Source organism: Hypomesus nipponensis, chromosome 2, assembly GCF_054491055.1.
Source record: "Hypomesus nipponensis isolate SF chromosome 2, ASM5449105v1, whole genome shotgun sequence".
NCBI lineage: Eukaryota > Metazoa > Chordata > Actinopteri > Osmeriformes > Osmeridae > Hypomesus > Hypomesus nipponensis.
In genome coordinates, this window is record NC_140362.1 from 4,582,921 (window position 1) to 4,607,255 (window position 24,335).

Below are 24,335 nucleotides of genomic sequence, written 5' to 3' on the forward strand. Positions count from 1 at the left end.
TAAGTGTGCAGCTACTTAAGGACTCCTCCCTCCTCCTGCCTCCACCCTCCACCCAGCTTGTTCTTTCTTACCCAACCACTGCAGAAAATATTTGACCGGGACTAGTTACATTTGATTTAGATGAGGATTAGATGGTTACAAATTACTAGTTGATACACATGCACACTGATTTGTTTTTTTTGTTTTTTATATTGGCGGGGGGGGGGGGGGGGGGGGTGTATGCACATTTTGTATGTGATGTCACTCGTCATTGAATGTTAATGTTCGCCATTTAATGGGTAAACACAACAAGGACATTTCATGTTCAACCGTGTTTTAATCAATTCATACTTTCACTTTTCAGTTTGACGTTACGACTTCCCAGGTGGGTCCAACCCAATGACATCCAGTTTCTTTCTGAACACACTGTGATCAGTCAGGCTTGCATAAAAAGCCCCTGGTCATTCAGATACCCATGATTCAGCAGGAATACACAGCTTCACACCACAGGTATTCACCTCCATAGCTGGGCAAGAGGAACATCGTTCCATATGAATGGCTTGCTTGTTGGAGCTAATGAGATGTAGCTACGTGGGAGTTATGTAAGTTACCAAATATCCACCAGCTAATGAACACTGTAGTACTGCGTTGCAATCGTTGGCTAAATGACCACCCACCAGCCCGCTTTTGTAAACCATGTGCAAGCACAGTACTCTCTTTACATGCACACACGCACACAAATAGACACACGCACACACTAACACACCCACACAAACCCTCTCATGCCCCCCACACACGCACTTACGAGCACTAATACAAAATCCAACTGCACATACAGAAACACCTCAATGGGTGCCTTTCAGCTTAATGGAATGATTCATTAATACAATACATTTCCCTGTGGAAAAGGACATATAATAATAAAAAGAACAATATAGCAATATTAATATAGCAATTTCAATGTCACACTGTCTAAGTTAACTTCATGACCTGTGCCGGAAAGCGGAAAAATACTGAAAACAATATGCTTCGCCCCTCCTTCGGGGACCCCTATGGGTGATGTGTGGTAGTGCACACGATGGGCTTGAGGGCGTAGGTGGTCAACTCTGAATCCAGAGACATCCTGAGCCGATTGACCCTCCCATCCACATGGAAGAGAAAGAACTTCTTGTCCCCCCCGGAGCAGCGTCCAGGCTGGGTGGTCCGACACCATCGGTGCCTCCATCTGGTGGCCGGGCACAGATACGACTCCGCCCTCCTTTCCTCCGCCCTCCATCTCTGTGCGGACCACCCTCCATCGTCTGACCCTGCCCTGGCCTCTGGAGAATGGGTGAAGCCAAACCGTGAGCGAGCTACGACTCCATGGACACTTAGCAAACCACATATGCCATGATCCTCCATCTAGTTTACCATCGCTTTGACCGAACTTGGCTTCTGATGTCTTTGACTTGCTGTACGAACACTGTTTCTATTCTGATATGCACCTCCTCAATACTAATATATCCAGTTTATTTGTCATGTGAATTCTACCTATCTGGATGCAAGGTGTTACTTTGCAAATGTCATGTGTAAGCAGAGTTATGTATCTGGAATATTATATGTACAAATTATCACAAATGTGGCTTAATTGTCACAACTGTGATTCAAATCTTCAATTTGACAGTAGTCTACATAGAAAACAGTGCTTTACAGTCTAGTACAGTAGGCACCATCACAGATGACTTAGTGGGGTAGCATTATGCTAATCCCAGACACACACCATTTAGGAAATAATGTAAACAAACATGTACTATTTGAAATGTGCAAAAGGTGTTACTCACAAACAGTCAAATAAGGTATTTCTGACGTGAAAATATGTGATGTTGTGGTATGTGTATTTGCTTACTCCTTATTGATTCACATTTAATGAGAAGTCTGATGGCAAAGTCAGGAACAGGGCAGCCATTGACCTGGATGTGATTGAAGTGACGGCCAGTGCTCTCATGTTGCTTACATTGGAGCAGGCTTCAGAGATTAAAATAATATAAGCGCATAAGCCCAGGCCTGTTCCCCTGCCTCTCCCCCATCTGAACCCTCCTTCTTCACTCCCTCACTTCTAAACTGACCCCTCTCTCTTCCCCCTTTTCTCCCTGTGCCTCTCTATCATAACTCGACAAAGGATAGCCCTTTGGGGCTGCCTCTCATCCACGTATTTGATATACATGCGTCTGTGTATTTATAGAGATCAGATTAGTGTCTTTATGATGGACGGCACATCACCCGTCATGGTCAGGTGGGGAAGTTGAAGCCATCGTGTGTCACTGTTGTCTCAACATGAGCCCTGGAACCTGGTCTGGGTTTGGCCCTGTCGGGTCAGCTGCAGTCCTTCAAAGTAGATGCACTGTATTAACCCTGGTGCACAACCTTCACCCCCACGCCCCCATAGTCGCCCCCACCACCATCCCTTTCCCGTACAGATATTGGGAAAGGGGTGGTGGGGTTACTGGGCCTGGGGGGGTCAGGGTTGTTTTGAGCACAGAGAGCTCTCTTATGTCCTTGACTGCCTCAGGTGAAGAAGAAAAAACGACATAAAAAATAAATACCACTGCTGGGAAAGCTAAATCACACCGGCAAACTGAACTGCATCTTAACCACTGGCTGAACATGAAACAGGGGGAGTACGTGGCTTTTCCCTCATGCTATGTACTTTGCAGGAGTGGATTTTTTTTTCTTCGCATGCTGCCAGAAATGAGTGATTTGTAAAACTTGTTACCTTGTGATCCAAATCAAATATTGTCTTTTTGCATAACATTGCCGTGATTACGATAATATGAAACATCTCAACTTCAGTTATCGCACACGTTTGGTAAATATTAACAAGATGGCAGTGAAAGTGTTATTTTATTGAAGAAGGAACACACACATAAACAATGAGTCCATTGAAATATAGTATTTTAAAGATTACTAGAAGTATGTTGGTATGTTTGTCAAGAACGGTGTATTAGAGAACTAAGTCTTTACTGGGTACAGCCCCTCAATTTATATTCAGACACAAAATTATGGAAATTGGCGCAATAGCCTTTGGTAAGTGTCGCGCCGCATCGGCTCGGTATCTGTTCAATCCAGTTTGTTGATTCCAACAGATATTGCATCCTGTGGGTAAGAAGGGAAGAGATATCGAAAGAGAGAGAGACAAAAAGATAAGCCAGCAAAAGACAAGAGTCAGTAACAGAAGTACTCAGAAAAGAGAGAGAAAAAAACATGGAGAAAGAGTGTCGGATATAAATCAGAAAAACCGGACATCTTGACTTTACTCACCGGCCACTGGAGTCAGTGGTTAGGCCATCTTTGCCCATGATCAGGTATTGCTTTCCCTCCTGCAGCTTTCCTTTACAGTGCAGCCTCTTAGCAAACACTCGGATCTGGCTCTCTTCCATGTTCATGTCTCTGTCTGAGGGACCATCAACACATCATAACACAGGCATTGCAGCTACTACTCAATGGCAATGACTTACTATACATGGTAGCTATATTTTACTATACATGGTAGCTATGGTTTACTATACACGGTAACTATGGTTTACTAGACACTTACTTGCTCTGAGTACCTCCACCACATTAGTTGAGTAGAGCTCAAAATTACCCTCCACCGTCACATTAAGAACCTCAACTTTGTAACCTAACATACAAAAAAAGCCACATTGTATTAATCAACTCACGTTTTGTACAATTGATCACATCGATGTCATTGGAGTCTAGCTATTGTGATACAGACCATAATCTGCAAGAGGGTATCTGCATGCATGTTCCTGACGATCCTGTTTTCCAATCATCGGTTTATCGGAAAACTTCCTTTCCTTATGACAAGGTCCTTTAGACAAGCGATTAGACATGATTACACAACGGTTCAAACCTGTCAAGAAATGTTGATAAATGTGCCCTGGAAACAAAGACCTACTCTCTGCACACTGGCACACGTTCCCTTCACACAATTGAGCGATCATCTTGCTTCTTTGAGGGGCAGAGTACAAAACAGCACACTTCCTGGCTGTAAAGACAGAGGCAGACTCATACAATAGGTGATAACGCCGTTTTCACTTCAACTAAGGTTTTATCATTTCACACCAACTTCAGTCGAAGAATTATGGAAGCAGTATGGATAAAAGGGTTTGGGTTATTCATACCTGGTTCATAGTAGTCATAAAATAAAGCTTGAGCTGGCTGAAGCAGACCAATGGGAATCCTTTGCACTGCCCGGAATGTAATGCACTCTTCATTCTCGAACATCTAGAATAGGATGGTGAGAATTAGTTATTTGGGGTTTAGAGATTAGATCAGACAGAAATGCATTCATCCTCAAAGGGACATTTGGAAGTAGTATATGGTTGGAACAATTCTACGAGGTCCTGGTGGGTACAGTATGACCAGTTCTACGATGAGAAAGTCCTACCTCGTTAAAGTAGATCAGCACTCTGTCATGTGACGTTTCGTAGTGCGATATGTACTCCTCTGGCTTTTCCTTCAGCTGTTGACAGACACCGAAGGAGAATGTTGACAAGACGCATGGAGCAGCTAACGCTAACCCTAACCTCAAGCCGTGGAGAGCGTTCTTTCACGTCTTAGTGACTGACCTTCTCCAGGTCTTCAGTCTGTGCCTCGAAGCCACTGAGCAGTGTGATGTCTGCAATGGCCATTCCTGACAGGTTCTTGCTCAGGCTGTAACTGTGAAGAGGAGAGGAAGCACACTTTGGTATGGAGGTTTATCACAACTCCGTCATAGCACAATGTACTACGACGGGAGAGTGTGTTTTAGAGTACGGTATGTGTGTTGGTACATGGTTGGAAGAAGACTACCTGCCTTGAAGATCCTCAGAGTTCACATTTGAAGACATTGCCCATTTGACTTGAAATTGGAGCACTAATGGGATGCTTCTCTCTAGAACTGACCTGACACATACTTCGTAGAGGACTTCGTTTTCAATGCTCTGCGCTGTATCTCTCTTGTGTCTGGTGCGGGCGTCAAACCACTCGATAGATGATGAGGGGAGGTCCTCTTCCTCCCTCCTCTCCTCCTCTCCATAGTCCTCTCCGTAGTCATAATCAGGAACCTTGTCTGGCCGTGGAGAAGCCGAGTGAGAAATACCGGACCGACGCCGAAAATGGCACCACAAATCCTAATGCACGAATCCCCTTGCTTAGTATTAGACTAACTCGTTCAGATTCAGAACCATTTTGAGTTTTCACCTGTGTACACCACTTTTCCTTTGACTATTGTGACCTCTATCTTTAGATCTTGACAGTCATCCCTGGGATCTATGAGGTGGTAAGCCTTTAAAACCTGCCGGACAGAACAGTAATATGTAACCCAATAAGATTGCGTTGGCTTCAAATTGTTATGGATTGATTGCAACTATTCTCAGTACCGTCGGAGCCCTTCTCTTACCTTCATCTTGGCCTTCCCTTGTCCTTTCACAACTACGTCAATATTCTTCCCCATCAGTGGCTGAGGAAATAGTGACAAGAGAGGAATAGGTTTATACAAGTGTGTGTGTGTGTGTGTGTGTATGTGTGTGTGTAATTCAAGGTTCTACCTTTAGCTCGGTTTCCACTTTGTCAGCCTTATTTCCGAGTGACAGCTCCAGTTTGCGGGTCTTCCCTACAACAGTGAACGAGGCATCCACTTCCGTGACGGGGGGCGGGGGCATGTCCAAGGCATACTCCGAAAGAGCCTCCAGTGCCACTATAGTATCCTACAGACAGTGGCAGCATATCAGTGATGCCGATCCAAGCAAACTGATTAACCCAAGAGCGAAGGGTGACGGCTCGTGTTTCCGTATGAGACGTTTCCGTGTTTTGGAGCTTGGTTGGCTCGATGGCAGCATACTCCTCACCTGTGTCGATTTGAAACCTCCTCCATAGTTCTCCTGGGTGGTTAACCAGCAAGCGGCAGACTTGGCCCAATCGGAGTCTTTGTGAGCTACTGCTGTCAGGAGGGCATAGGCTGTTGTTTCCACGGTAATGGCCTCTGTGCCAGGTATCCTAGTTCTTTTTTCTTGGCTCACCAGTTCTGCATTGGCCCTCCAAACTTGGCAGCCTTTCGTATCTGGGGAGGCAAAGAGGAGTCAGGGGAGGCACAGGAGGAGAGAACTGTTGACTGACGTGCTGAATGTGATAGTCGTTCATCCCATGTACCTTCCGTGGCCAATCCTTGGAGTTTTTTCCAGGCGGGTTGTGCCTGTGTGCGGTCTGGTAAGCAGACTGCAAGACAGTAGGCAGTGATGGCCACGGCGTAGGGCCTCTCTAGCCCATCGAGGCGGGACCGGAGGTAGCTCGTGGATTTGACGATACTGTCTTTCTACACCAAATAAGACCCAAAGACACCACAATGAGCCGCTTAATTCACTGGCAACAATTGTTGATATACTCTCATGTGATGCAGTTGCATGTAGTACATACAGTATCCCCATTGTTATCATGGCTTCCAAAGACTTATCTGTGTCTGGCTTACCGCATCGTTCATCTCTTTCTCGGGTAAGAAGGCGAGGGACCGATTGAGGGCAAGAGTTATGAAAGCAGTCATGGATACTTCTCCCTCTAAGCCACCAATACCTCCCTAGAAGAGAAATACAGATTCAGCTTCCAGCTTTGTCCTTAATTCCAACTGCTTTTCATAATCATGTCACCTAATGTAGAGTAAGATTTTCGATTCAGCACAAAGACTGTTCATTCAGTGATCTACTGAAAGGTCACTTTCATTCCATCTCTATTTCTTACCTGCATTTCTCTGTGGTAGACTGGATTAGGATCAATAAAGGAGCCATCATCATTCTGTTTTGAGAGGAGGTATTGAACCGAAACCGTAATGTCATCATAAGACACAACCCGGGCAATCCTTCCCCTCTCCTCGCGGACTAATGCTTGGCGCTCAGCCACCAGTGACAACACCTTCACAACCAGGCCAGTAAGCCTGAGGCATGGAGTACAGAGGAAAAACATAGTGACAAACCAATTTCAGTGTATGAGGTATGGTTAGAATCACAAAGAGTGACTGAGGGGGTGGAAGACTAGTGGGTAATGGATATGGTTCAGCTCTTACAGTAGAAGATGGTAGCAGAAGAAGGTGGGAACTGACCAGTGACTGGATGGAGTATTAATCCAGGCTCCGTAAGATCCATCATTCTTTTTAAATGTCAGAATCCTCATGTAGCCTGAAGGTGGGAGGAAAGATTGACATTCAACATTCGTTTTAACAATCTGTGTCGCAGTAAAACACCTCAACTGTTTTTCTCGACCCACCTTCCCCCCCCCCCCATCCACCCTGACAGCAGACAACTTCTCCTCGTTCTTTGAGAAAAAAGTCGCCGACATTAGCAGTTGGTTCCCTCAACCCACCTTTCCTACCCTCTCACCGTCTCGGACTGACCCAACTAAATGTCTAAACTCTTTCTATCCCCTGTCCGAGGCAGAGATCTCTGACCTCATGATCTCTCATCGCCCCACCTCCTGTCCCCTTGATTCAGTCCCCTCCCCTCCTCCATATTCTCCATGTCCTTAACTCCTCTCTTACTTCCGGCACTTTCCCCTCTGCCTTCAAACAGGCCAGAGTTAGCCCTCTTATTTAAAAAAACCCTCCCTTAACCCAGCCGTCCTCCAGAACTACAGACCAGAATCACTGCTATCCTTCTTTTCAAAAACAATTGAACGCGCTGTATCTAACCAACTGTCAAACCTTCTCTCTCAGAACAACCTGCTTGACCCCAACCAATTGGGCTTCAAGACTGGCCATTCCACAGAAACTGCCCTCCTTTCAGTCACCACTGCCGTCCAGTCTGCCAGAGCGGCTTCGAGGTCATCCATCATCATTCTGCTGGACCTTTCTGCAGCGTTTGATATGGTTAACCATCAGATCCTGCTCGCCAGACTTTCTGAGATGGGCATCACTGGCACTGCACTTCAGTGGATCTTATCCTACCTGTCAGGAAGATCCTACCAATTCTCCTGGGGAGGCAAAGTGTCAGGCCCCCGCCAGCTCTCCACTGGTGTCCCACAGGGCTCAGTCCTTGGACCCCCCGTTCTCCCTGTACACCACCTCACTTGGACCAATCATCACCTCCCATGACTTCTCCTACCACTGCTACACTGACGACAATCAGCTGTACCTGTCATTCCCCCCGACTGATCCGGGGATCTCAGCTAGGATCGAGGCCTGCCTCACAGACATCTCCGCCTGGATGACCAAGCACCACCTCCAGCTGAATCTAACCAAAACAGAACTTCTCATCATCCCGGCCAAACCCTCCATCTCCCACAATCACCCTGGGGTCTGCGACAGTGACCCCTTCATCCTCTGTCAGGAACCTCAGGGTTACCATGGAAGACAAGATCTCCCTCACAGCCCACATTGCTGCAGTCTTCCAGTTGTGTAGATTCACCCTCTACAACATCCGGAAGATCAGGAGATACCTGTCTGAGCATTCCACCCAGCTGCTAGTCCAAGCACTTGTCCTCGCAAAGTTGGACTACTGCAACTAGCTGCTCGCCGGTCTCCCAGCATGCGCAACCCGCCCTCTCCAGAGGATTCAGAATGCGGCGGCTCGCCTGGTCTTCAACCTACCCAGACGCTCCCATGTCACCCCGCTCCTCATCTCCCTTCACTGGCTACCCATCATGGCCCGTATCAGATTCAAGACCCTGGTACTGACCTTCCGAGCGGTGAACGGGACTGCACCCGACTACATCAAGTATCTCCTCCAGCCTTACAACCCCACCCGCCACTTACGGTCTTCTTCTGACAACTGTCTGGTGGTCCCACCGCTCAAGAGCACCCGGTCCCAACACAAGCTCTTCTCCTGTCTGGCCCCCCAATGGGGGAATCAACTCCCCACTTCCATCAAAGATACTGACTGTCTCCCCATCTTCAAGAAAAGGCTTAAGACGCACTTGTTCCGGGAGTACAACGGCACTTAAGAATGATTTGCTGGACCTGATGTTAGTTTCCTACAGGATCACAATGACTCTTAGTGAGAGACTTGTTGCTCTTGTTGGTTAGTTGTAACTGATTTTAAATGATTGTACTCGCTGTGAAATACTTTACTGTTGCTTGCTTTTCTACAGGTATACTCTTGCACTTTTTGAGGTTCATGTTGTTTAATTGTAACTTGTTTAACTACATGGTCTTATGGTTCTTCCCTTTGGCACTTATTTGGTTTTTCACAATGTATGCTTCATGTTTTGACTACCCACAATGTTTTGGGCTATCTCATTGTTATTATCAGAGACCTATGCACTTTTGTAAAGCTCTCTCTTGGAAGTCGCTTTTGGATAAAAGCATCTGCCAAATAAAAATGTAAAATGACTTTCCATCCATGGCTCATGATTAAGCCCATTTTCCCAGGAATGAGGATATTAAAAAGAAGAATTGTGCTACACCCCTCTTCTTCCTCACCACTTTCGGTGTTGTGGAGGGCAGTATCTCTGGTTCCTGCAGGAAGCTCAAACCAGCGCTGGGACAGGTCCAAGTAGCGCAAGGCCAGGGCCAGGGGAGCCAATACCGTCATAGTCTGCTCTGCACAGCCATAAGGGAGTTTGAGCAAGCTTTTAACCCCGTCAGGAGACAGAAGGTTTTTGGCTGTGGTCTGGCCAAACCCCTCCCCTGGAAGTTAAATCATTAAGTTAGAGGAAAAAATTGCAACTGGCAACAAAGTCATAGAAGCTAATATCTGAGGATCATTAGTGAGACCTTCTAGGGTGACAAATATGTTGGTGCCGGAGCCAGGGACGCTGTTGTCTGGTATTTGTCCATCAATAGTGAAAAACTCATCACTCCTCCCTAACAGAAAAGCAGAGTACCAGGTTAGGGTGAGGTACGTCTTTGCAATAGAGGCCAATCATTGGGTGTATTAGATGTATACTGATGTTACCTTTCAAATCAAGAACATGAGTTTCCTCTTTCCACATCTCTATTCCCTCTGTCTGGAACCCAAATCGTTATATTTTCATATTTGAACAAGCTCTGGTTCATGACACACGATCCAAAGAGAGTGTATTTCATATCATTTCCCTCAGGCTTTCTCTTTCATTCAGACACATAGGTCGACGTTGTGGGCTATGCTTACCTTAACATTCAGAAGCTTTTCAATTGCATCCACGCCAAAATAGTTGTTTCTGTCATAGATGCGTATCGTGATGGGTATGGTGCCGATTACCATGGGTACGGCAGAGAAAGGGACCGATTTGGAAGATCGTTGCGCCACAGTGATGTTGACATAGACAGACACGGAGGCTGATCCAGGAGAACAGAGCCCTTCAGTAGGCACCATTTGGACTGCAAGCTACAACGAAGCGTGCTCATTGTCAGAGGTTTATAAAGACGGTTGCCATGTCTCCGAACGGGTTTCAAGTGAACGTTATCAAACCTACCTCTGCAGGGTATTTCCCATAGTTGTGTATGACAGGAACGATGGACAGCTGCTCGTACTGCTTCACTGAGTACGGCAGTCTCAGGGATACGAACAGATTCTTGAACACGGTCATCTGAAAAGGCTCTGCTACACAAAAGCCTGAAGGAAGGACATGGAATTATTGTCGGATTCAAGTGCCAGGCGAGCTCGCTAGTTGTTCAGAGTTTTTTTTTTTTTTTTTACCCCTAGCAACAGATAATTACAGGTTGTTCAGTATCTTCTAAACACATGGACGGGGAACCATTGACATACCATGAGTTTTTGATAAACTGACAGCCTGAATCTCCCAGGTGGTTATGGAGTCGTGCAGAGACAGAGTGTGACTAGGAGATAAACACATCATAATAGCTCATTGCGTTTGACTAGGAAGGGAGATGAGTAGTCTCTAAATCGCTTGTTACTTACTCTTTTTTACCATCCACCTCAATCACTGTGAAAGCAAAACTTGGAGGGAAAGATCTCCGAATGTTTTGAAGGGACGCATCAAAGAAGAATTCCTCAATGTCAGTTTCACTGGCCGCTGGGAAAGGGAGATAACTGAATATGACCCCCAGTCCACAATAAACCTTCCTTTTTAAGCACTTTTAATCCGGTTGTTTCTAAAAACTTGTTGACACAGTACCTGTAGTATAACCAACACTGTTACCCTCCAAATTAACAGCAGGGAAGCAAATACATTCAAACTGGTCAAAAGTTGGGTTCGTGGTTTGCAACTCTACGTGCTGTTTATGACTGTCACACTCACTCCTGGCATGGCCTTTGATGGCGTCCTCCTTCTTTTTTGTGTCTCTGAGCTTTTCCCCCTGAAGGCAGCAATCTTTGAAGGCCTGAGTGCAGTTTGGGTCTCTCACGGTCAGGGACACTCTCTTTGCCCTTTCTTCGCATGTCCTCCTCATTGGGATCAGCGTAAGACCGCGGACACAACACTCCTGCAGCGCCACGTCTGTATACTTTGATTCTGCCGGTGAGACGGAGAGGAAAAGGGTTATTGAACTCGCGGGAATGTGTGTGCTGTTTCAATAAAGGACGACAGGAAGAACGGTACTTATGGTCATCATCTCCAGTTGTAGATTCAGGGAGCGCCTGCGTCTCCTGAAGTGATTTTGACAGGCCAGACCTGAGAAAACACCGTGTCTACAGTTATACACACATTTCAAAGGGTTCATTTCAAACCAGGAGTGTATATTTGACTTGTTGAGTGTTTATGCAAGTCCATGAGAAGGACCTGTTTAAACCACCCTGGTGTTACAGGAACAATTTGGTGGGATAAAAAAAGATAAAAGAGAGTACATTTATTATCCAAACGTAACTTGAATAGATATTTTCTACTCTCACTGATGCTTGGCGTACCCGGTCTGTTTTGGGATATCATCGACTTCTCAGTTGAGGCGGAGATGAAGGAGAGACCAGCATCGTTGAGAACAGAGGCCATGTCTTGTCCTCCGCCATAGGAACAGCCCAGGTCATAGGACTGCATAGAGGAGAAAACCTATGCAGACAGATGAACATCCAGACTGAACGAGTCTAACAAGACACTATCATTTCCCATTTTACGGAACATACCAAACTTTGCAACCTAGTTATTTAAAAGGGACATGTGAATACAGTTATGGCTAGTATTATCATTTATCAGAACTTAATATAACCTCAAATCTGTGCATATTTTGCTCAGCAAGCTGCATATTCTTTGATTTGCGGGTCACCTGTTTGGCAGTGAGTTTGTTATGGGCATTGAGAGCGTAGATGGCTTTGTCCACAGCCATCAAAGCGACTTTACCCTTCTGGCCTTCCAAATCTATTGTGACCTTTGTCAGGGACCCTGGTGAATATGGACCAGGTATTGGACTTGAGATCTGGATATGACAGACAATCACACCTTCACTCACACACACACACACAATATTTTAACCATGTAAAAAAGAAACACTGTTTATGGTCTTTGAATTCAATGTTACACGGTCTTCTTCATTATTATGGACTGGCTACCAACCTTGAGCTTGCCCTCACACACATCCTCAACATCAACCCATACAGAGTCCGCGATGATGTCACCATTCTGGAGGTAGTAGAAGCCAATCAGACGGAAGGATGGAATCATAGCGTGCGTAATTTGGAAGGAGCTGGCTGTAACGAGTCTTGCTCTGACAGAGTTTTGCAAAATTAGATCTCCTCGGCTTAAAACCTAAGCACCAGGGACAGAGATAACAGATATTTTCTCTGTGTCAAAAAGATTGTTTATAGTTTTCTGCAGATCCTCGGTTTGTGATCAAGGATAGACACTCTCACCATGTAGTAAATGTATCCATCTTTGGGTTTTGCGTTGGCATGGAATATAATCTCAAAGTTATTTCCCACAGAAAAAACGGTGTGATCCACACTCATGTACAGATAGCTGTTACTAGGAGATGAGACACGTTTGATCATTTTACGTTCTTGATGGTCATCTACTGTCACCTGTTGAAAAAACAAAGTGCCATTACTTGGTAGGTTGTATTTAAGTTATAGCATGCATTTGTTCATGCCTATATGCAAGCAATGTGGTGTTTCAAAACTCTGTTGTGTTACACAAACCTGGACAGTTATTTGGTCAGCCTCAGCTGGGACATCTAATGTGCTCACTGCTACACCCTGCTGGTTGGTTTTAACATTGTTTTGTTCCATCTGGAGCCCTTCTCTTTGAATTGCTACATTCACTTTTTCTGCTGGGGAGCCATCCGGAAGGCTGACAACCACCTATTTTGATCAGAAAAACATCAAATTTGTGTTTTTTTCACGTCAAAATACGGAAAGATGGATGGAGCGCTCAATTTTCGCTCCTTACCGACACGTAGAGAGGGAAACCAGGGATGAAATAGGAACGTGTGCGGGACAGATCCACGTAGTAAACCTGAGAAACCACCGGAAGGAAGACCTCTGCTTCCTGAAGCTCACCACCTAAGGAAATCACATGTACACCTGTATTAGCATGTTGTCTGCAAAGTGGATTCCAAGATGCCCTATGTCCCCCACCTGCTTATTTTAATGTTGACCCCATAGCAAAAAGGTGATCACTCGCGTTACTATCTGACCCCTGCAAAATGTGAATGCTGTTTTTGTATTGTTCGATTGTGCCAAACCTTACTGGTGATGTCGGTGACAGAAGCAGCGATGTGAAGCTTCGCCCCGCTTTGGTCCAGGTCAGACAGGCTTGTATTCATATTGTTTTGTAGGAGTTCATCTAGGCGGGATACTTTCAGCTCCTTAACACCTAGTCCATTATTGATCTGAGACAGAATGCGAATAGGTATCAAGTGAAAGCATCTTCCTGGGGTTAAAGAGTTCAGTCAAACAGAAGCACATTCAGTACTACTTTCAAATAAATAATAATATAAATCATCTTTATAAAGAAAACTTCCTACTTTAACCTCACCAATAAGTAACTTTCCTCTACCACGTGTCTTGTCATTATCTTGTCATGTCTCATGATTACTCAACTTTTGGAACGAGCTAAACATGTATGCGTGTGTGTCCAATGCTCATGTACTGTAACTGCAGAAGTCAGTCGGAAGACTCTACTCAGGATAACTTGATGTCCAGACAAGTCATTTTCTCTTAGACATATTTCCTTAACTTACTGTAAATCGCTTCAGAAGAAATGACAGTCGTGCTAAAGAACTCAATTGGAAATGTGTGTATTCCCTTACCGTTCCAGTTAGCTCTAGTCCCCTTATGAACACAGTTGTTTCTTTCTCACCCTCTGACCCCTGGTTGACTGTCCTTACTCCCACTCGACAGTGGAAGGCTCCTTTTATAGTTTCCCCATTAGAGTACCTGGGTCGGGAATTGGTTTCAGATCATAGCATAGAACCGAGAGATGAAAAAGTCGTTTTTCATGTTCACTTCTATTTGCGTGTGTTTGATTGTGGAAATTGGCAGATGTTGGAACTGAGGCTTACATGGCTTGGATGGTGAAGGGGAGGTCTTGGTTCACCAGGAGATAATTTTGGTCGGGAAGGATTGTCACCTCAAAGCTGGGCATCACTAAAACATTCAAATGGAAAGCAGTGAAAAAGCTCTATCAAATAGAAAATAGTCATATGTATATGGAACTTCAATTGAAGCTTAAGAAACAGATATATTTTCACCAAATTTCTGGACTCTGAACTCTCGTATGGCAGCTTCCTTTTCATCGTCTTGATAGTGGGCCACTATCCTCCATGTACCCATTCTAGAACAGATATGCAGGTATAGGTATGGCATGGCTTCCCTGTGACATGACTCAATGATAGCGATCAACGAGAGCGATCAATAGCGATCAACAAGAGCGATCAATAAACAAGAGCCAAAAATATTCAAATCTTTTGTAGGGCAGATAGGCTTTTTACAATATCTTATCAGTATCTTGTCACATTATTTTATCTATCTGCACTTACTTAGACACATCAGGAATGTTCATTGAACTGCTGAAAATTCCAGAGGTTGCTTTAAGGAGGCCCGTCTTTATTCTGTTTCCCGCTGAGTTCTGTCACAGTTAAACATTAATGTCACATTCAGAAGCTCCAGACATCTGTGCTCAAGGTCAACAAGCCAACAATTAAAATGTTTTCTACTCACAAAAACGGACAACTGAAAAATGCCATCTACAGGTCTCATCGAGTGGTCCAAGGTAAACACCCTGTATTTCACTGTTAAGAGAACAAACATTGTTTTTCACCCCAACTGTTTATGAATGAAAGTATCTTGCCATGCATGAAATTCTGTTGAAATTCTTGTTTTACCTATCTGATTAGGATTGTAGATGGGCTGATCTGTCTGAATGAAAATGTAGCCTTGGTGTTTGGAGACTAGGACCCTTGTCGACTGTCTACCTTTCACCGAGTCGATCTCACCCACCAGTAAGAGATAGGGCGGTTGACTGCGGAATTGGAGTTTTGACATCTTCTCCTTGTCTATCTGAAAACATACTTAACATGAAGGATTCACATATATGTGCTGTTCTAGTCCCAGTTGTGGGTCTGCTCTCCATCTCATATTTTGAACATACCTCTAGTTCCACTGTTTGAAACTGCCCCACTTGGGTACAGATGGTGCTGATCCTCTCTGAGATCAGAATCCCTTCTATCTCGGCCTCCAGGTAAACAGTTACACGTTTATTGAGCAGGGTTTCCCCCACTTGGATCAGAACTTGCTCCTTAACTCCAACATGGAACACATTGGGGGCTGAGATGAAGAAGCTGAAAGACCACAGTAGATTCATAGGAATTTGAACAAAGCACATTCATGGCAAGAATCGGGAAATTGAATTGACCTTGCACATCAAGGAAAAACTCATGAGGTGAGTTAACAAAACTGCCTCATTGGATCTATGCAAACAAAAGGCCAACAGGACTGATCATTCCCTCATGCAGCTGTTGAAATATTTACTGTACCTTTCTATTGCTTGTGCTGGTTCCACAGCTAAGACGAGGAACACCAGTAGACAGATGGGAGACCCCATGTTCCCTGTTTGGAGGGCTGTGCACAGAATGAATCCCCTCTGTTGTCCTGACAATCTTTTATACTGTAAGCACCTCCCACCTCAACACAATTTTGCAACGTTTCTCAATGAGCTTTACCAAAAAAAAACTTCCCCCCCTTAAAATACCAGTTGGTGTTCAGTGTAGGTCAATTCAAGGTCATTCACTGTCTTGTATTTCAATTCAAATTATAATGTGAGGGAAGCAGGAAAATGACACCATAACTCAGTTACAATGTTTCTTTTTGCATAGTTTCCTTCTTTCTGATTCTCATGAAAATAATGGTGGTTGGTGCATGTATTCAATGTTATGTTGAATACAAAATGGCAATGTAAAACTGCACAATGTGCAGTGACGCTGCCAAATTCAACAAAAACAACACAGTTCTCTACCCTGTTTGGCTTGACAAGAGTCAAACTTGACAAGAGTTTTGGGAAATGTTCACGATTTCACAATCTAACTGGCAGTTTTTCCCGTAAGTCATGTGATTTCAAGGAATTTCAAGGCCTGTTCTCAATCAGATCCCTGCATTTTCCCTCTTTGGCAACATTTGATATTTACCTAACTCTCAGTTTTAGGAGGATACAGAAATGAACTACTACTTTACTACTACTCTTTTTATTAAGCAGCTTGATATTACTGTAGATGCCCTGCATTATCTCGCCCCTTCCCATTGACGTCATTCTTGTTCTTCTCATTCATGTCCATTTTGTTTGTTTTTGGCACACCCCAAAAAAACTCTTCAAGGCTATTTCACTCATCCACATTTTGAATTTGAATACTGTAACCTGTTTACTGAGTTCTCACCTACTCAGAGTGCATGCTGACGCAGTATGCATTACAAGATCATGAACAATCTCTAAATTGTCCAAGTCGATCGTTTCCCCCGAGGCCTTGCGATGGATGAAATCACACCTTGAAGGCAGAACTCAGTGTGTCCGAGTGAACAACGAGCTGTCGCCCGTTTTCAGCTATGATGTGGGCATTCCCCAGTGGTCAATACCGGGGCCTCTCCTGTTCAGCCTGTACATAAATGATCTGCCTTCTGTCTGCACTCGGTCTGAAGTTCAAATGTATACAGATGAAACAGTGTTACATGTGCATGTAAAGAGCAAACAACAAGCTGCACAAAAACTCAACTGTAATGGTCCAGGTTACAAAGTGGCTCAGTGACTTGTGCTCGCATCTCAATGTGGAAAAAACTGTCTGCATGTCCTTTACAAAGAGGGCAACAGATGCCCCTGATGTCTGTGTGTCAGGGGAGAAGCTCCAGGTTGTATGTGATTTGAAGTACCTTGGCATCATACTTGGTTCCAACCTCTCTTTTAAAAAGCAGGTGGAAAAGATCATTCAAACAACCAAATTCAACCTAGCTCGTTACCTATTTACCCGGAATTGTTTCACTACCGAGGTAGCCAAACTGTACTTCAAATCTATACTCCCCCACTTGCCATACTACTGCTTGAACATTTGGGCCCAAGCTTGGTGTACCATATAAAAACTATATTAGTCTGTCTGCAAACAGGTTGTCAAAGTGCTTGATAGCCATCGTCACTGTTACATCCTCAGGAAGCATGAGCTCCTGAGTTGGGAACCTCTTGTGCAATACACCGCCGCATGGCTCGTATTCCCTCTCTACGCAGCAGACCCACAAGATCTGCCATGAGAGGTGACTCTCATGCACCTAAAGCACCTTTCGTAAATCCGCTTTCTCTGTGAGAGCTTCCCGTGTCTGGAAGACACTCAGACATAACTGCACCACCTGTCACACTTTCACAAAAGACTTGAAAACATGGCTAAAGCACAATCAGATTTGTAACATAATAATAATAATAATAAGCTGTGTATTGCCACTTTCCATTTTGTATGTTGTCTGTCGCTTGTGAGGTGTGGAAACACCCTGTTGCTTTTATGGATTTTATGTTGTTGCTATTTGTGTTATGTTGCTCTGTCTGTATGTCCTATGTTGCTCTGTGTGTGCTCACTAATCATTGATTGTCTGTATTGTAATTGTTTTGAATAACCTGCCCAAGGATGGCGGTTGACAAACCGACACTTTCACTGAAATGTTGATTAACGTACACTGTCCCTATAAAAATAAACTAAATACAAGAAATACCCAAAGAAAATGACTATTTACCACGGTAGAAAAGCCCAGCCTGAAATGAGAAGCACGAGATCACATTATTCATCTGTTTATTTTCTCAAACATAATAAACATTTGAAACATACAGTGGAATTGAAAGGTTTCCTAATACTGCTAGATGCTGCCCTTTATAGTAACTGATGTTCAGTACCGTTCATGGCAGGCATTTATCTCCCCTAGATGATGTCAAAGACTTGTGCCCTTTTTAGACTTACATAGACATACCATAATGTCTGAGGAACACAGACATTGAGCAGTTCAATTCAGTCTAAATCTATCACCCCACATTAGCCTTAACGTGATTGTATGTTGCAAGCCCCATCATAGAAACGCCCTCATTTCAGCTCTTTTCTCTTTTCAGTCTCTTGGTGTCAGTAAGAGCCAGGAGTATGATGTCCATCCACAACTCCTGGACATGGATACGGAAAACACAAGAATTGCGTTTGGACAATCAGCTCCAGACTCCTAAGAGGCAGCTTCGGGAGCGGCCTATTGAACACTGAACACTGTGAGCACACCGTTGGATTTGCCCAAGCAATTGTTCAAATGAAGGATGTGTTGACATGTACACAATAGATTACACAGTCAGAAAAAAAGGAGTTGTTATTTGTGAAAAAATCAACTCAGAAACATGAATTGTCAACAATTATCATCGTTGTATGATTGTATCATGACAGTCCGTTTAAAAATTGATCACCATATCAAATGGACTCCGATAATGATCATATCAGAGCTTCTATTCCCCGAAACATGAAATCCATGAAATGTTCTTCTTTGAGGTTCAGGCTGTGAGTAATCCCCCCACAGCTTAGTGTCCTGGGGAGCGGGGACCATTCAAGAGGATCTACAAAGACGTTTCAAATCAACCTTCTTCTTCACATACTACTATTCAAATCAATCTTGAAAGCAAACACAATGATGTCAATGATTCATCGAAAACGAACAAACAAATAATCCAAAGCATTGGCCGGATAAACACTGAATCGGCAAAACTCCTTCTGATATTCAGGTAGATGGGCTATTTGAATACTTACATCTTCTCGGTACCTTCTCATAGGTCCTGTAGAAGTGTTCTAATATCTGCATTCATATATTTCACTGCTTCTTGTTTCTCTAAACGTAAACCGTTGCTGTAGTCACCACACTCCTCTTTGGCCTTCTCTCCTCAGTTGCTTTCTCTGACTGGCTGTCCATGTCCCTCTCTCCCTCTCTCCCTCTCTCCATCTCATTTCATGCAGGACTGGGGTTACCTAAGAGACTGGGCCTCAATGGAGAAAATCTCTTTTGCCACAATTAACTGTGAAAGTGACAGAGGGCATAGAGGGAGGGGACAGCAGAGGGGCGCAGATTGAGAGAGGGAAAGCGAGAGAGAGAGAAAGCGAGAGAGAGAGCGCAAGAGAGAGAGAGAGAGAGAGAGAGAGAGAGAGTGAGAGAGAGAGAGAGAGAGAGAGAGAGAGAGAGAGAGAGAGAGAGAGAGAGAGAGAGAGAGAGAGAGAGAGTGAGAGAGAGAGAGAGAGAGAGAGAGAGAGAGAGGGGGGGGGAATGTGGAGATACAGTTCAAATGTAATGTGATATTGGTAAAATTGTATATTCACCAGTATACATAGGAATAGGTTAATATGGAGTTGTCAAACCCAAGTGGGCATAATATTGGAGCTTTATTGATTTTAATGAATTTGTGTTTGCTCCTGATACACTATGCTCAACCTTATGTTCATGAATGAATACATTACATGAATAAATACTAAACATTCTCCATTAAATTGAGTTAGGAACTACTACAGCATAACCTCATGTGAACCATGTGGAAATTAGTTTTAAAGATCATCAACATTTGTTTTGTTTAATTGTCCTTTATTGATAATAAACTTGTATTTGTCTTGCCTTGTCCAGAGTTTGATTTGGGATTAGGTCAAATGAGCTGTAAGTCTACTGCTCTGAGTGCACCTGACTTGCGTTTCCTTCTGTGTAGAGCTGAGGAGGGAGTGACCACTGTGTTTCCATGGAGAGCAGGACACAAAAGGGTGTGGCGTGGGAACGTCTCCAAGGGTCAGGAGTGAAGGTCAGGAGGTCAAGGGTCACAACCAGCTGGACAGCACACAAGAGGAGAGGAGGGTGAGAAAAGGGGGAGGAGCCAACCCATAAGCCGACACTGGACCCAAAGGGACATTAACATTGAACTGACGGGAGGCCCATACTGACCAAGGCCTTTTCATGGAGAACCTAGGCTATGACACACTCGTGGGTAATGGTCCGTGATAATTGACAAGTGACGAGCTTATTTTCAATGCAGATGCAAATGCAGCAGTCAAAATGCAGCGGCAGATCACAAGGATGAAGAAAATCATTTACACATTTTATTCTGGATGTCTATTTTCGTTATGAATACAGTAATACAGCCCTACTAAAACCTTAAACTTAAATGTAAGTTATTGTTTGGCCCATTTGACTCAAATCGAAACTGTAGCCAGTAATCTGGAGGGGGGGGGGAGGTCTTTCCACAAATGTGCATAATCATGCCACAAATCTTTGATTATTCCTATTATTGGATGGACAAATACATTTTGTTGTTAAAGGTAGCTTCTTCCAGCTCAGGACAATTGGCAAATTAAAACCCATCCTCTATTTCAAAGATTGAGAGGTTCTTATAAACACTCCTTGTGTATGGGAGTCTTTCGGTCTCGCCTCCAGCTGGTCAGAATGCAGCTGCTAAATTCTTCACAGTCTCCAGTAAGAGAGACCACATTTCCCTCACTTTTAGATCTAGATTTTATTCAGTCCTTTGCGGTTAGAGCAATACATGGATTAGCACCACTTTATATTTCTGACCTTTGCAGTCTCCACAACACATTGAGGTCTCTCAGATCCTCAAACCAGATTATTTTTAGACACCACAAACGAGTTTGAAGTACAAGGGTGGTAGTGATGGAGCCTTCAAGACTGCCTCTGTGCATGTGGTCTTCCCCTAGCCTCGATACATTTAAGTGTTGCCTGAAGATACATAATTTTTCCTTGGTTTGCCATAGTTTCCTGTCAGGTCATAAGTTATGTCACGTTTCATTGGGCTGTGTATGCAGTTTGCCTATTGTATGCTGTATGTGCTTAGTTCTGCTTTTGGTTGTAGTATACACAGAACTTGGGTTGCCACTTATTGTATTTAAATGTACTATATAAATGCATTTGATTTATTGTTAACAGATGTGTTTGCGGTCCAGCTAAGGAAATAAGCTATGTGGGGTTTCCTTGTCAATACAATAACAATACATATTACAAGAGATTCCAACTTTAGATCTTACAGTTGTAGAGTTTCTGATAACAGATTGCTTTATAAGATGAATGGCTGCACATTAATGCAATGTCTGCACAACAATTCATTATTTCTGAGTCATACTAGGGACAAGGGGAAAGTGATGGAAGTCTTCTATTCCCTGAAAATGAATTCTGGGAAAACAACAAAGGGTGCGAGCATTTTAAGAGGGTTTAATGTGACTTTCTCGTTTCCAATTCTCCAATGTCAATATCCGAAAAAACACGACTTTAAGATCAGCACATACGTGTTGCAAACAATCAAATGCGGGATGTATCCAGCCATTCAGGATGAAACAGGACGGCAACAGCATCCTTCTCCTTCAAGGGTGCAGACAGGAAGACGTGGCCTGAAGTGAACTGGCCTCCATGCAGCTCAGTGAAGGTCAGGTCGATGAGGGCTGTAGGCAGGGAGGCAGCCCTCTGGGTGTGAGCTGTGCCCCGGTGGTCGAAAAGAACAATCCGTTGGGGTGACCCTGGGGGACCGGGGTCAATATGCAAATGTGCAACATCCGACAAGACAGGCATGGAACCTGAGTCTGATGTGCGTTCTCACATCACTTTATCACTTTTGCTGCCCATGACACTGAACGAGTTTGCATAATGAACTCATAATTTGATTTTAACAGCAGATTGTAAAAGACCAACATTTCCACACAGCATTGACTTGGAAGCAAAATACTGAGGGGAAAAATGAACACATAAAACAGACACCAACAGTAGCTTACATGAGAGCTTCATTCATAACACTAAAAAGATTGTGGTCCAATTCTATTCAAGTCCCAGCACATGTGTGGCAGAGGAAATTCATCATGGCCGTCTCTGGCAGGCTAATCCACTGATGCCCCCCTGTGGTCTGAATGGCACCTGCAAGGCTACAGTCCTGGGGCCCCCCTCTCCCATGTCCTGGGGCCCAGTTCTGATAGCAGCCTGTGTGTGACGGGATCCAGAACCAGAAGTTAAAGGCACAGGTGAAACGCAGGCCTAGCCAGACATAAGGAGATGTGGCATTGGAAGCCTTCTTGGCAGCCCAGCCCTGAACCACCTGTGTGGTCAGCGAAACCAGGCTGATGTGGTGCTCTCTGCAGTAGGCCTGCGCCTGCATCCAGGTCATGTTCTTCTGCACCAATATCAGATTATCTGGTGGGACATACAACCGTTAGAATCAAGCAATATATGTAATATATATAATAAAAAATGATATGCATCCAAATGTTGAAAGTGACCTCGGATTAAACCATGACTGTTTTCAGTTGCCATGGCAGCAGTTGATTCTGGTGTGCTGTGTGAAGCAGCACCTTCAACCGAGGTTGTGTGTGGGGTAGAGTTGAGGTCTGTAGCCTGTTGCGTTGTTGTCACAGCTTGACTTGGAGATTTTGAAGTCATGTTTTGAGCTGGAGATGTCAACGGTGTGTTTTGAGTTGGGGATTTAGCAGTTATGCCATTAGTAGAGGCAGATAGAGTGGGTGTGCGTGTTTGATTTACAACAGTAGTTTTTAGAGAAGGCGTTATCCGAAAAGTAGTTGGCTGTGCTGTTGAAAATATTTGTTGTGGAGTCGATGGTTCAGGGTGTGCTTTTAAAGCTGTAGAGAATAATGACGAGACAAGTCAAGGAAATTCAAGGAAAAAGAGAAACATGATGTCCTTTTCTATGAATATCTATAACAACCATAATCCTATTGCGTACACATCAACAAATGTCATAGACAAATACATATTCGTATTGAAGAGTATCGACTCACCACCCTGGCATATGAAGTCTTGACTGATGTCACAACTCCTGTCATTCCACCGACCCTCGTCAAAAAACACTGCGAGAACACAGGCCTGGTCTTTGTCATTGGTGGGCTGAAAACGCCTCCAAAAGCGGAGAGAGGAGCTGCTTCCATCTGACCATGTCCATGGGTCTTTAAACAGTCCTATCCACACGGCCTGGGTCTGGGTCACGTCCAGTACAAACTGGTTCTCTTCCAGGGACCGTATGCTGACCAGGTCCATGGATATGTTCCTGCAGTAATCTTGAGCATCTCTCCAAGACATTTTCCCATCAATAAAGATGAGACTGGCATTAGTTGGTTCTCCTATTGTTACATATGGGAATAAATCACACTTGTGTATAGTAATCTTTCAAATATACAAATGCAAACATGGTACTGTCGATATTTGTGTTATGGAATGGACATCTACTCACCATCAGAACATACATAACTATTGCGACTCTTACAATCATCTTCGAACCATTGTCCACTTGGACCCATTGCTACACAGTTGTTTTGACTAATATTTGGAGATGGTTGTCCATCCCTCCAATAAAAAAACTCCCCCTTTCCATAAGTCCAGTGCCACTGCCACACATCTCCCTCTTCCAGCCCTATCCAGGCCCTCTTTAAGTCAACCGGCACCGAACTGATCAAGTTCTCCACATCGTCATGGTTGTAGAGAGTGGCCAAGTCTGTATACATCTTCCTACAGTAACTCTTTGCGTCTGTGTAATTCATTCGGAGACTGACATGGTTGTACTGTGGCGAGATGCAAGTGAAGGAACACAGCCCTGCAGACGAAAAAACACAATGTATAAGAACAAATTCATTACTTTGATGGTGAAACTATTGACCGAATGTCAACAGTTGTTTGGCACATGCAAGGCTAACACCGGATTTAAGCCAATTACACGTTTCTTGACACATTACATCAAAAACATAATTTAACGCCATACTGAATCTTGATCAGATACTGACCTGATATGAATACCAGACACCATAGAGGAGCATCCATCATCACTGCTGGACTTGTTCAGGCAGGCATCTGGCACAATGTGAAACATGCACCTTGCTAACATCCAGTGCAAACCAAATCCCACTATATGTAAGTTCAGCATAAAGGCAATGAAGCAGCGCTCACGTACCATAGCAAACAAAAAGAACAATAAGTTGACTCAATCTAGTTAGTACATGTGTAGGGGTGTAAGAA

At 44.1% G+C, this 24,335-nt stretch overlaps 2 protein-coding genes and 1 long non-coding RNA gene across 3 annotated transcripts; all 3 read right to left on the reverse strand.

The window, feature by feature from the left end:
- Nucleotides 1-296: 296 nt before the first annotated feature.
- LOC146300487 (uncharacterized) lies at nucleotides 297-2,649 on the reverse strand. The gene is made up of 2 exons (XR_014729427.1): nucleotides 2,239-2,649; nucleotides 297-1,298 (listed from the first exon to the last, which is right to left on the reverse strand). It is a non-coding gene; the product is annotated as an uncharacterized LOC146300487 (long non-coding RNA).
- A 191-nt stretch (nucleotides 2,650-2,840) lies between these two features.
- On the reverse strand, nucleotides 2,841-15,927 carry c4b (complement C4B (Chido/Rodgers blood group)). The gene is made up of 41 exons (XM_084702864.1): nucleotides 15,827-15,927; nucleotides 15,442-15,631; nucleotides 15,176-15,350; nucleotides 15,012-15,082; nucleotides 14,831-14,919; nucleotides 14,543-14,625; nucleotides 14,354-14,438; nucleotides 14,102-14,228; nucleotides 13,540-13,681; nucleotides 13,240-13,352; nucleotides 12,990-13,151; nucleotides 12,705-12,872; nucleotides 12,409-12,600; nucleotides 12,122-12,271; nucleotides 11,769-11,907; nucleotides 11,464-11,535; nucleotides 11,164-11,376; nucleotides 10,824-10,938; nucleotides 10,671-10,741; nucleotides 10,378-10,517; nucleotides 10,074-10,289; nucleotides 9,879-9,930; nucleotides 9,698-9,787; nucleotides 9,404-9,610; nucleotides 7,091-7,166; nucleotides 6,733-6,925; nucleotides 6,467-6,571; nucleotides 6,151-6,313; nucleotides 5,850-6,061; nucleotides 5,550-5,708; nucleotides 5,402-5,461; nucleotides 5,203-5,296; nucleotides 4,906-5,071; nucleotides 4,590-4,680; nucleotides 4,409-4,483; nucleotides 4,143-4,245; nucleotides 3,917-4,006; nucleotides 3,734-3,829; nucleotides 3,554-3,637; nucleotides 3,277-3,409; nucleotides 2,841-3,111 (listed from the first exon to the last, which is right to left on the reverse strand). Exons 1-41 carry the CDS (start codon nucleotides 15,892-15,894, stop codon nucleotides 2,976-2,978), a joined length of 5,166 nt encoding a protein of 1,721 aa, XP_084558990.1. The 5' UTR covers nucleotides 15,895-15,927; the 3' UTR covers nucleotides 2,841-2,975.
- A 6,052-nt stretch (nucleotides 15,928-21,979) lies between these two features.
- On the reverse strand, nucleotides 21,980-23,863 carry LOC146300489 (C-type mannose receptor 2-like). Its single transcript, XM_084707455.1, has 3 exons — nucleotides 23,557-23,863; nucleotides 23,108-23,443; nucleotides 21,980-22,505 (listed from the first exon to the last, which is right to left on the reverse strand). Exons 1-3 carry the CDS (start codon nucleotides 23,861-23,863, stop codon nucleotides 22,141-22,143), a joined length of 1,008 nt encoding a protein of 335 aa, XP_084563581.1. The 3' UTR covers nucleotides 21,980-22,140.
- Nucleotides 23,864-24,335: the final 472 nt, after the last annotated feature.